General features: G+C 41.4%; 1 protein-coding gene across 1 annotated transcript in view; it reads right to left on the bottom strand.

Annotated features, from left to right (window-relative positions):
* Positions 1-6,265: 6,265 nt before the first annotated feature.
* The window catches only part of CENPE (centromere protein E), a gene marked incomplete at its 5' end in the record, with an annotated part of 73,262 nt that continues 66,868 nt past the window's right edge, over positions 6,266-12,659 (bottom strand). Inside the window, 3 exon segments of the mRNA XM_079704416.1 lie at positions 6,266-6,745; positions 9,682-9,968; positions 11,595-11,778. Of these exon segments, the coding sequence (XP_079560542.1) occupies positions 6,654-6,745; positions 9,682-9,968; positions 11,595-11,778 (563 nt within the window). The 3' untranslated portion in view covers positions 6,266-6,653.

The raw sequence follows: 12,659 nt of genomic DNA, 5'->3' as shown, positions 1-12,659 counted from the left end.
GAAGGATGCACCCACACCGCCCAGCCCAGCGTCCCTCGCTCCCTCCCTTGCAGGCAGACTTCCGTCGTGGTCTGCTGCCTCTCCCAGCCTTACCTAGTTCCCTACTCATTTTCTCTCGCACCAGCATTTCCCCTAATAAATCCCGTGCGTGTTGAACTATCGGAGTCAGCTTCTCGGAGGGCTAGACTAACAGCGCGTTTTTATAAGAGCTGACTCCAGGGACTAGCTTACGACTTCACTGATGGTCTCTGATTGACGGAGAGCTGGGCTTTTACAATGCCTGACCTACTCCGATGCAATGAATTTTCAGCTTTTTTTTTTCTTCTTACATGAGTGATACGTTTTTACTTAAAACATGGTTAAGAGTCGAAACTCCAATAATCTTTACCCTCCCCCAATCTTGAGCATGATGGATTAAAAAGCTGCTATTTTATACTATTGGCATTAGTGACTTCTGGCCCATGGCACTGTGAAGGCACATTGCAAATGTTTCCCTAGGAGGCTTTGACACCCACAGAAGCACTTACTAAACAACTGCTGAAGCACAGGGCACCTGTTTTGCTCACTATGAAAACCTCCCCCGAGCTGTCCTCCCTATTTTCTGGGACCAGATTTTCGAACCAAAGCCTTACTACTAGACATAACTGCACGATTATATTAAAACGGATTTGTTTGGAAAAATGAGTGCAAACATGGGCTGAAATGGTGAAATGAGGCAACTTTCAATAAATCCAACGTGAAAACCAGACATGATGGATTTCTTACTCTAAATATTGGAATCAAAGTGTTAATTTTTTTTTGCCGTGCCGTAGGCCTTATGTGCTCTTATTTCCCCCACCAGGGATTGAACCCGGGCCCCAGGAGTGAAAGCACCAAGTCCTAACCACTGGACCACCAGGGAATTCCCTCAAAGTGTTAATTTTTGATTAGCAGAGACACAGAGCATTTTCAGGAACTCTTTCTTCATGAGCCAGGAAAACAATGAGGACTTTGACACTGTAAAATCCTCTCCTTTGGCTATTTTGAAAAGCCTACCGGAGTTTCAAACTTGTTAAAAACCCATCCTTCTCCTGAACTAACTGCTAAGCTTAATCCTGAAAAAAGGTAATGTGCAAAACTAACATCTGAAAAGAAAACCTCTCCTTTTCCCTGGCCAAAGTTTCATTTAAAATGTACTGGGAGGGCTTCCCTGGTGGCGCAGTGGTTGAGAGTCCGCCTGCCGGTGCAGGGGTCGCGGGTTCGTGCCCCGGTCCGGGAGGATCCCACATGCCGCGGAGGGGCTGGGCCCGTGAGCCATGGCCGCTGAGCCTGTGCGTCCGGAGCCTGTGCTCCACAACGGGAGAGGCCACAGCGGTGAGAGGCCCGTGTACCGCAAAAAAAAAAAAAAAAAAAAAAAAAAAAAAAAAAAAAAAAAAAAAAAAAAAAAAAAAAAAAAAAAAAATGTACTGGGAGGGCTTCCGTGGTGGCGCAGTGGTTAGGAATCCGCCTGCCAATGCAGGGGACATGGGTTCGAGCCCTGGTCCAGGAAAATCCCACATGCCGCGGAGCAACTAAGCCCGTGTGCCACAACTACTTAGCTTGCGCTCTAGAGCCCACGAGCCACAACTACTGAGCCCACACGCCACCGCTATTGAAGCCCGCGCGCCTAGAGCCCGTGCTCCGCAACAAGAAGCCCGCGCACCGCGATGAAGAGCAGCCCCCGCTGGCTGCAACTAAAGAAAGCCCGCGGGCAGCAACGAAGACCCAACGCTGCCAAAAATAAATAAATTAATAAAGAAATCTATTTAAAAAAATAAAAAAATAAAATATATTGGGAAATCTTACTTTACAGCAGCAAGTTGATGGCGTCCTCCAGATCACTGCACGGGCAACAAACTTAAGACCTTTGTGCAAAAGCAGGTCAGGTGCCTAATGCATGTTGGGATTTGTAGTTCAGGTTCCTCCAGTTTTTAGAAAATGATTCGCACATCCACATACTTTATATGTAATGTGCTGCCATCTAGTGGAGCTCAGGTAGAACTGTTAACTCCAATTACGTAGAAGGTGAAAGGTAGAAAAGCATCTTACTTAGAATGTTGAAATCATTTCCTTCACTAATTTAACCGAAGTCCTTCTCTTTTATTAGCACCTACTATGTGCTGCTCTGGGAGCACTCAAAGATTGAATGAGCCAGGAATTGCATGTGGAAGTTAGCAACAAAATAGAAGGAATGCAGGTCATTGAAGATACTGGAGCCTTCCTTCCTGGACCCTGACCTAGATAGTTCAGAGGGAGGGAAATAAAAATTCTCTTGTGCTTTTTAAGGTATAGGTACAGTTATTTTGGCACACGCAGTCTATTCTAACACTAATATATACTTAGTGGCAGAATGCAGGCATCCTGAGTACACTGAGGGGGTTGAGTCTGGGGAACTTCAAAGTGCATTGTTGGGTAAGAGCAAAAAATCAGGTTTGGCTGAAGAGAACAGAAATATCAGATCAAAAAGAATGGACTAGATCCTGTGAGCCCTCTCTAGAGGCTTAGTAACTCATCACTTTATCAGATGTGTAACTGAGCCGAGACTGTTTAGGCTATTTTTTGCATGTGCTATTTAAGTAGGGCTCACTCAACACCCACCCAACTGACTTCCCCTGCCTTTTACTTTGTAAAGGCTGGAAAACAACTATCAAATTCCTAGCCTTCTTTGCTACTAGAGCTGGCCAATGAAACATAGGCTGCAATTTCTGAGGGCTTCCTTCTTGGATAAAAAGATGATGCCTCTCTGAAAGGCTTTTGACTTTTGCTCCTTCCCTTCTTTTCTCCTGGAATGCATCTATGATGTGTAGGGACGTGGCAGCCATGTTGTGACTTGGTGTGAGGTCAGACGCATAAAGACAGCGGGGTGAGAGAAGGGACCTGGTTCCTTGAAGACAGCCTCAAGACAACAGCCCTAGACTAACTCCTCTGGATTTGTTATGTGAGAAAAATAAACTTCTTTTGATCACTTTTTTGCTACGTGTATTTATAATAGTCACAGTGGCTCAGAACAAAGACTGTGAAGTCAGAAGGATAAAGGTAAGTCCCACATCTTTCCCTCACTAGCTAAGTCACTTAACTATAAATCTCAGTTTTCTCATCTTTAAAATAGTCATAGCACTTACCTCAGGGATGTTGTAAGGAAGGACTCGGCATGTAAAACGATCAGTACAATGTTACATTTGCACTTAATGATTATTACAAATTCAGTTATAATGGATAGCAAATATTACCCTTTAAAAATTAAAAAAAAAAAAAACCCAAAGTACCTTTTGGTGCCTAGACCAATGAGTTCATAGTAGATGGTCTTTTAATATTCACTGAATATGAATGGTAGGCTCTCAGTCATAATTCTGCCAGGCTCAAGAACATGTTTCTTATGAACAGTAAATATATTTTGTCTTCTCTGGTCCTAATTTTGCTTCTCAGATCATTTTAGTATTGTCTGACCATATTACTGCTTTTTAACCTTCTTGCAAGTTTCCATTGCTGATTTTCACTACCATTCCTTCACAGACACTCATCACAATATTGAAACTCAGATCATTAGAGGTTAGCAACATTCCAGCATTGATGGAGGAACAGAAGTGCCAGCTCTCTTTCCCCGACAGACACCGACTTAACAACCATATATGGACCGAAATACTTTTGTGAGAAATTCAGAAGCCCATTAAGAAATTGCAGTACCCTGGGTGAGAGCAAAGCTGAGGACAGCCACACTGAAGCGGGTGAGAAGAGCCGTTTTCTGCTACTACCCCTCTCCCAGGCTAGTACAGCTTAGCCCCTGGCTCAGTTTCCCCATCATGGGGACTAGGGGGAAAGAGGAGAGTGGAAGATTCAGCCAAAGTTCCAGCCTTTTGAGGGCTGCTTGAGTGACTGGTCACGCTCCCCTACTTGGAGTGCTGATGGAACCGGCATGGTTTGGCACCAGAGAGCCTGCCGTGCCATCAGAGGCTGGCGTGGCTCTGCACAATCAGGACAACGTGCCCAGCTCGAAGCTTCATCCTTGAGAGGGAGGAAGAAGAGTAGAGTGTGTGTCTGGTTTTCCAGCTTTTTGGATGGCTGCACAAGGGACTGGTTTGTGTTTCGCCCGACTTGGGGTGCTGATGTACTTTGGCTGCCTGGGGGCCAATGAGAAAAATGGGCAGTGGGGTGGCTTCCTGTTGTAGTAACAAAGAACCTGCAGTACTGCAGACAGACACCAGAAGGAGGAAGAGGTTATGAGCTCCTGAAAAAGGCACTGGCAACCCTCTGGAGTTGGCAAATCACACACACAAGCCCAGAGAAGTTGCAATCCCACCAAAAGGTTTCAGAGGACCCCAGCATCTATAAATGAGCTCACTGATGGTGCTCCCCTGTACGAAGCTAGAAGAGGTGGCTGTTTTTTACAAATGCATAAAACCCAGCAAAAAGTCAGAAGGCATGGGCTTCCCTGGTGGCATGGCGGTTGAGAGTCCGCCTGCCGATGAAGGGGACACAGGTTCGTGCCCCGGTCCGTGAAGATCCCACATGCCGCGGAGCGGCTGGGTCCGTGAGCCATGGCCGCTGAGCCTGCGCGTCTGGAGCCTGTGCTCCGCAACGGGAGAGGCCACAACAGTGAGAGGCCCGCGTACCGCAAAAAAAAAAAAAAAAAAAAAAAAAAAGTCAGAAGGCACACAAAGAAACATGGCCCATTCAAAGGAACGAAATAAATCTCCAGAAACCAACTCCAAAAAATGGCAATCTAAGAATTACCTACCAAAGAATTAAAAATAGTAGTTTTAAACGAGCTCAATGATCTACAAGAGAATGCAGACAACTAAATGAAATCAGGAAAATGATGCATGAGCAAAATGAAAATATTAACAAATAAATAGAAACTATAAAAAAGAACCAAACAAATTCTGTCACTGAAGAATATAATAACCAAATTGAAAAATTCACAAGAGGGGTTCAACAGCAGACTTGATCAAGCAGAAGAATCAATAAAGTGGAAGACAGGTCATTTGAAATTATGCAGTCAGAGAAACAAAAAGAAAGAAAAAAGTGAAGAGAGCCTAAGGTGCTTATGGGACACCAGCAAGTAGACCAGAAGAAGAGAGACGGGGACAAAGAGCTGATTTGAAGAAATCAATAATGGCCCAAAATTTCCCAAATCCAAGGAAGGAAATTGACATCCAAATTCAGAGAGTTAAGCAACATTCTGCTAGACTGGAAACCTGATGACTGATTATATTTTTAATGGCCTTTAAACTAGTTTTATTATTCAAGTGAACGTACCTACTAGACATCGTAAAGAATCAAACCTGCAGTGCTGTTATAGTGTTCTGTTTGCGTAAGGGTGAAAAGGAGAAACAGGCCCAGGGGAGAAGATTATAGGAGGGGACACTTTCCCCTCAGCCCTAGTGAACCCCTGTGACAGTATGTTAAGATAAGGGAAAATATCCAATCCAGACTTTAGAATGATGGCTATGGTGCAATTCATAATCTCTTCCTTTAAATAAATATTCTTACCAAAGAGCCAAGAATGCCTTGAAATCACTAACTCTGTTCTGAACCTTAAGCATCTTGCTGTTCTATGTGGTTTTTCAAAGTTATATGCTATAAAATATCAAATACTCTCGAAAACGTAGTTCATAACCTCTTGTAGGGTCAGAGACCCCTCTGGGAGTATGATAAAAGCAAGTATGGACCTTAGTACCCTAGAAAAATGAATCCACACACAAAAGTTAACATTAAATTTCAGAGGTTTTACAGCCTACATGAAGTCCACCTTAGAATGCCTTACGTATCTGTGGGGACCCCAGGTTTAGAAAACTTTGATGGAAACTCTGGTTGCTGTTTCCCCATGTCTAAAGTGAAAGGGTAAAATAAATCTATGTGGTTCTTCCAGTTGGGAATAAATGTGCAATCGAGTACAAAGTCTAATAACAAACCAACCAATTTAGGGTGCTTGCATAGGGAGTGGGGTAGTTGGTAAAACACTGAAAAGTGAGAAACAACTTATGTAGCTTGTTACAGCAAAAGGAAGATTAAAACTAGAAAATGAAGAGGTCATATTACTTGCTATTCCTTAATAACAACCTAAGTGTGGAACGCATGTGTGTATTTTTACAGCAGAATTCTGAAAGTCAACAAACAAGAAGAGAGCCAAATATACCCTGAGTACCCCACCGAGAAACCATCAGTTAATATTACATGGTGCTGTCATTCAGAACTAAGCAAACGTTTATTGAATGTCCAAGGTACTAAAAAGGGAGTCTGTAATTTTGTTAATTAAATGATATTTCATATTAATTTATGAATCATGCTTTGGAATTCTCTACGTCACATGTGGATAACTTTACATTAATGAAAAAGTATACATTTTATGTATACATGGAAAGATTGGAAATTTCCTTCAATAACGTTTATTCTTTACAAAACATATAAATAAATAAAACTATTCAACTTCTAAAGGATTACCACATTCAAGAAGAAGGTATTGCTATCACCATTCTAAATAACGGGAATGAATCCCGTTCCTTCACCTTCCAATTCTACCGGCAAAGTGAAAACTGAACTGAAATTAAGTTGGACTGTGACATCATTGCCAGGGATAAACACAGGCATTTTCAAACATGGAACGCTGGGCCCCCAGAAAAGTGACAGAGAGGAATCTACTGAGTCTTGCACTCGGGCACATCTTTTCCAGAGGAGGCATGCCAAGGACCTGGCTGGGGATCCACAGTCTCTGCTCCAGCAATTTGTTCTTATGATAGGAAAAAAAAAAAAAAAAAAGAAAAAAAAATCAACAACAAAAGTAATCTTAGTAAAAACATACACAAATCCCAAATACAACTAAAGTGAAAAGGATGTTTGGAGTAGAGATATAAGAAGAGATGTAAGAAGAATGAAACACAGCACTTAAACATGGTTCATTATTTTGCTTGTTAAAAAACTATATTTCACTTCAGCAGAGTTGAAGTTTTTTTTTTAATAGATCTTTATTGGAGTATGATTGCTTCACAACAGTGTGTTAGTTTCAGAGTTGAAGAAGTTTATTCCCCATTTTCTCATAAGATGAATTGTTAGAAAAACCATATTGTACATAAAACCAAGAAGTAATAAAGTCTTATTTGGAATTCATCAATTTGAGATTCAAAGTGAACCAAACACAGATTAACTCAGATTTTCTCTAGTCCTATTTTTAGGGGAAAAAAAATGGTGAGCTGTACAAATACTATGTATTTTAGAGAATATTTAGCCATCTTTAAAAAGTTTTCTTTGAGCCTTTAAAAAGCACTTCAACTGCATCTATTTGTTTATAAACAATATTTATTTTCAAATTATTATATTCATGAAAGTAAATCTAGAATAACTGGTCTTGGAAATTATCTTAGGTGTTGAGATAATATAAATTTCCTTTTATAATTAAAAATTTTTTAGACTGATATTTTACTAATTCAAGCTGAGACTATGTCCTTTAATTCTGAATTGGTCAGTTTTTGATTTATATATCCCTCCAGACTACTCTTTTATTTTATTTAAAAATTGTACCAGGGCTTCCCTGGTGGCGCAGTGGTTGGGAGTCCGCCTGCCGATGCAGGGGACGTGGGTTTGTGCCCCGGTCCGGGAAGATCCCACATGCCACGGAGCGGCTGGGCCCGTGAGCCATGGCTGCTGAGCCTGTGCGTCCGGAGCCTGTGCTCCGCAACGGGAGAGCCTGCAGCAGTGAGAGGCCCGCATACAGCAAAAAAAAAAAAAAAAAAAAAAAAAAAAAAAAAAAAAAAATTGTACCAGAGAGATCCATGTATTGATAAAAAGACTTAAGCATTTTTATTTGAGGTTGGATTACTTCATATTATGCATGTGCCTTTGGCACTGTCAGATAAAAATCAAAAGGTGATTATAAAACTTTATCAGTGTTTGAATAGACCCTTCTAAAATTGTGTGTGTGTGTATACAGCAAAAGTTCCACAGAAGTGTTAGCTAATGGAAGGTCCTCAAATGTTTGTTACATACTGTTCAATGAAGTGAATAGTTCAAAATTTTTTCCAAATTGCGTTGTTCCTTCATATATCTCTAACAGCACTGTCAGAGTGCTGACGTGATCCAATTTTGACATGTAGTTGATGAGAACGGACTGATTCCTTCTTTGTCACAAAGTAGAGTTCTCATAAACCCCGGTAACCTTTGCTCAGAGCTTTAAATGATCTCTGGCAGCTGCCTCTCTTAATGTACAGTTTTGTTGCTTTAGGTTTCTACAAGTGCATAAATACACTGTCACAAAGGGCTGTGGCCATACACACGTGGGCACACGATAAATGCTATGTGGTGAGAAAGACTGAGAAACGCCATATTAACAGAGCTTCTCCTGACATGTTCCCCACCTCTGTGTATAGCACCTCCGCAGAGCTGGGGGCGATCCCTGACTCCATCCCAGTCCATCCGATCAGGCACCTAGCACTGCTCATTTTGCCCCCAAATCTCTCCCATTTGTCCACGTCTCTCCATCCCCATTGCACCTGCCCAGGTGCATGCTGTCACCCTTGCCCAGGCAACTGTCAAACTCTTGCTCCTATGATTTGTTGGTTACCTAACATCTGAGGTAATGTTTTCAAAATTTACAAGTCATCACGTTCCCCTGCTATTGTTTAAAGTCTTCCAACGGCTTCCTCTATATGCCTACAGGATCAAGTTTAAATTCCTTTACACTATCTACAAAGTCCTGCATGTCTGGCTTTGAGCTCTCCCTTTGGCTTCACTGACTACATCCACAGAAGCCTGTGTTCCTTGTGCTCTGGCCACAGCATATTTCTTTCAATCCTTCCCCTGACTGTGGTCCCTCCTACCCCGATGGCGGTTGTCACTGTCCCATATGCCTGAAACGCTTTTCCCTCCCCTCTTTGTTAAGCTAACTCACATTAACCTCCTAGATCTCAGTTCCCTTTTTCAAGGAAGACTTCTGTAATATTTAAAAAACAACAACCTATTATAAGTCTCATAGCCTTTTGCACTCTAGAATTTTACTTTTTTTTGTTACTTGATTACTGTCTATACCTGTTAGACTGTAAGCTCTAAGAAGGCAGGGACCATATCTGGTTTTGCTTATTAATGTACCACTAGGGTCTAATAAGTGACACAGAGTTGAAATTAAAAATTCTGTTGATTAAATGAATAAGTAAATGATACAAGTCTATGATCTGGCTTGTGTAAAATGAATATAATACTATTGGAAATACTGGCCCATTGAATTGATAAGAAAGTCTTTTTCAGTAAAACTGGTTTTGTTTATAAGGTAGTATCTTTATGGCCTTGGGAGAGTTGCTTGTCCATTCTAGGGAAAAGCTGAGGGTTTAAGAGGCAAACTTCACTTGGGATTGTTTTCCTGCATTTCTAGGGAAATATTTTCAGATTTGATTTGCTAAGCAATGACTCACAAGTAGAATTTTTACATACCAAAGGAAAGAAAAAAAAAAAAAGGCTTCACGTGGGGTAAAAAGTGACAACTGCACTTCAGAGCTGTGCTTTGGAGAAACTTTCTCCCACAGAAACAGCAATAAAGTCTGTGCTCTGTGAGCCCGATCAACGACATCCTCTCTTGTCTACACTTGCCCTGTGGGGACCACATATTAAAGAGAGGTTCCAAACGTTATCCGCCCCCCGTCCCCGCCCCATTTCCAAGCAACCAGTATATTTACCTACCTGGGCAAAGGCCTAAATTTGAGTTATCAAAATAGTGAACTGGAGGAGGTACTGGCAAAGACTTTGATCGGCTATCAAAAAACCAAGATTTTGGCGATTCCTTTGGCACAGGATCTTGTAAATTCCGTTCCTTGCACTGAGATGACATATGTTGTCTCTTTTTAGAGGCTGTTCCAGTCACTTTAGGAGACTTTGGAGAATTCTCACAAGTTACTTCTTTGTGAGCCTCTCTTTTAAGGGTTCTCTCCTTCCACGTTTTGACCTCATTGGAAAGATGATGATTATTGCTTAAATGTGAGGGGTCAGGGCGGGGCGGGGGTGGGGGCGGAGGTGGAGAAAAAAGGAGACCATAAGACTGCAACTCCTGCAACGTACTCACGTTTAAGTTAAAAAAAAACTGCTTTAATTTGTGGTAAAATATACATAACCTATAATTTACCATTTTATCATATTTATAGTTAAGTTTCAACCTAATGCTTCCTGTTTGGACTGTTTCCACAGTTCAGAAAATGAAATGAGGTCAGTATAATTTAAGTAATTGTAATAAACCTCTGTAATCATGGAGTTTTGAAAAGAAAGCTCAGAGCATGACATCAGGTTTTTAAACAAATCAGTGATATCGTCCAGAGGTTTATCTGTTGATAATTTGTGGCCATAATTTGATAAATCAGTCTGGGTAGATGATTCTAATGTACCTTTGTTATTTGAAAAGAAATAATTCACGGTGCTTTTCTGGATTAGTTACAGTCTTGCTTCTCATAGGAAATGCCACCAGCATTTATCCAGTTTCTCCAGAGAGAACCCTGGGCAACCATCCTAGGGGCCCTTCTCTCCTTTGTGAGCCAAGTCTGTTGATACAACCTCATACTTACTTCTCAAATTCTTTTCCTTATTTTTATCTGCATTGGCACCATTCCAGTCCATGCCAAAATTATCTTTTGCTTGGACAATAATAAACAGATTCCTAAATTGGGGCCTCCTATACTGTGATGCTATCTGATCTCAGGAGGCCTTGGCTTAAAATCCTCCAGTGGAGTTAATCCTTCCATTACATTTAGGATACCGCCCAAACGTCCTCCCAATGAGCTTTGGGGCCTGTGTAACCTGGACCAGTTACCTCTGGCATCTCATCTTGCACCTCACTGTCTCAGTCTCTATGCCCTGGCCACAGTGGATGTCTTTCAGTTCCATCAGCTGGTCACTCTTCCTGACTCAAAGCCTGTGCACATGCTGTTCCCTCAGCCTAGAAGGCTTACCCACCTCTCCTTTCACCTGGCCTAATTTCTAATCATTTTTCACATCCAGTCTTAAAGATCAGTCTCTTGATCACCACCCCTCCCCATACCTAGATAAGGTTTGATCCCTCTGTGATATACCCTTTCATAATGTCCTATTTTTTGTTGTTGCTGTTTGCTTGATAGCACTCATTACAAAGGATTAGTTATTTGTGGAATTATTTGTTTAATGCTTATTTTTTTCCTCGTCTCATTGGTAGAGGTTAGCACAAGATTCTAGTCTTTGGTAGAAGCCAAATAATTAAATTTGTCAGAACTGTTTTTAAAGTAAAACTAAGTAGACTACGATAATGGACCTAAGGGGTTCCTCCTTGAGTAAGAGCCTCATTGACTTGGGTATATGGACCTGTGGTATATTTAAGCTGTTCCCTCAAAGATCTTTCTTTACTTCCTAGTTCTTGGCTTAGTTAAAAATAGGTCAGTTGACAGATAGCCAACATCTGGAATGGTGCTACCATATTCTTATGCCTTTTAAAAAAGACATATTTTATGAAACTTAAAAATTACTTTCTCCATATGTGTGAAGGATTGCCAACTGTAAAAACTATTTATGTATGTGTCTATATCATCCTACCCGACATGTAAGTATAATTTCTATAGCGTGTGAGCAGATCTTACCTTAACAGCTCATTCTTTTGCTTTATTAGCTGTTCATTTTGCTGCTTTAATTTGGAAACTTCCTTTTCCAGCCGTATATGCTCACTCTTCAGGATAAGAGCTTTCGTGCTTTGTACAATGCCACTGCCACCTCCACAGGTGAAGGGTTTATTTGAAGGCTGAGGATCAGCATGTTCTGATACCACTGTGGGAGGCAAAAATACAGACAGGTGATAATTTTAGTGGTTCCAAATAAAGAAATAAAGAAAACATTATGAAAGGTAGTAAGTCACTATAAAAACCAGTACACCACCATCTCCCTGGAAGTCATCCTTGGCCACCTCCTTCTCCCTTAACCTCACACGGCTATTTGCTCATCAATTCTAAACAGCTCTCGAATCCTCCTGCTTCTCCCCACCCACCAATTCCACTCTCATAATCCTGCTGAGATCATTCACCATCACTGTACTAGTAACAATCCTCCCCAGAGCTGTCCTCCATTGATCTATCTTTCTATAGCAGTAGAATCACCTGGCGGGCTTCTTCCTACAGTGTGTGTGGGGTTCACCCCCGTCATTCAGTGCATCACAAGTATTCAACACATACCTGTTCACAAGATAAACCTTAGAATGATATTAGAGCATATATTATTAAGTATTCGACACTGTGTGTGTAAAAGTAATGTAAGGAACTGTTCTGTAAATTTTAGATAAAACTGCATACAAATGTGAGGTGCTTATGAAATAGAATAATCCACTGGGTCACTGACGATATATAAAAGGGGGGTAAGGTGTGTGTGGGGAAGATACTCAATGTCCATTTCCTTTTGAATTATTCTGAATTCAGGGACAATATGTACCTGAAAGTCACTTACAAATCAAGAGTAATTATCCTGACCCTTCTGTAACAACAAGGAATCCTCAGTTCTAATTTTTTTTTTTTTGGTATGCGGGCCTCTCACTATTGTGGCCTCTCCCGTTGCAGAGCACAGCCTCCGGACGTGCAGGCTCAGCGGCCATGGCTCACAGGCCCAGCTGCTCCGCGGCATGTGGGATCTTCCCGGACCGGGGCACGAACCCGTGTCCC

The sequence above is a fragment of the Hyperoodon ampullatus genome (genome assembly GCF_949752795.1).
Source record: "Hyperoodon ampullatus genome assembly, chromosome: 1".
NCBI classification, from domain to species: Eukaryota; Metazoa; Chordata; class Mammalia; order Artiodactyla; family Ziphiidae; genus Hyperoodon; species Hyperoodon ampullatus.
The sequence above is the reverse complement of the archived record's forward strand: the minus strand, read 5'-3'. Positions and strand labels throughout refer to the sequence as shown.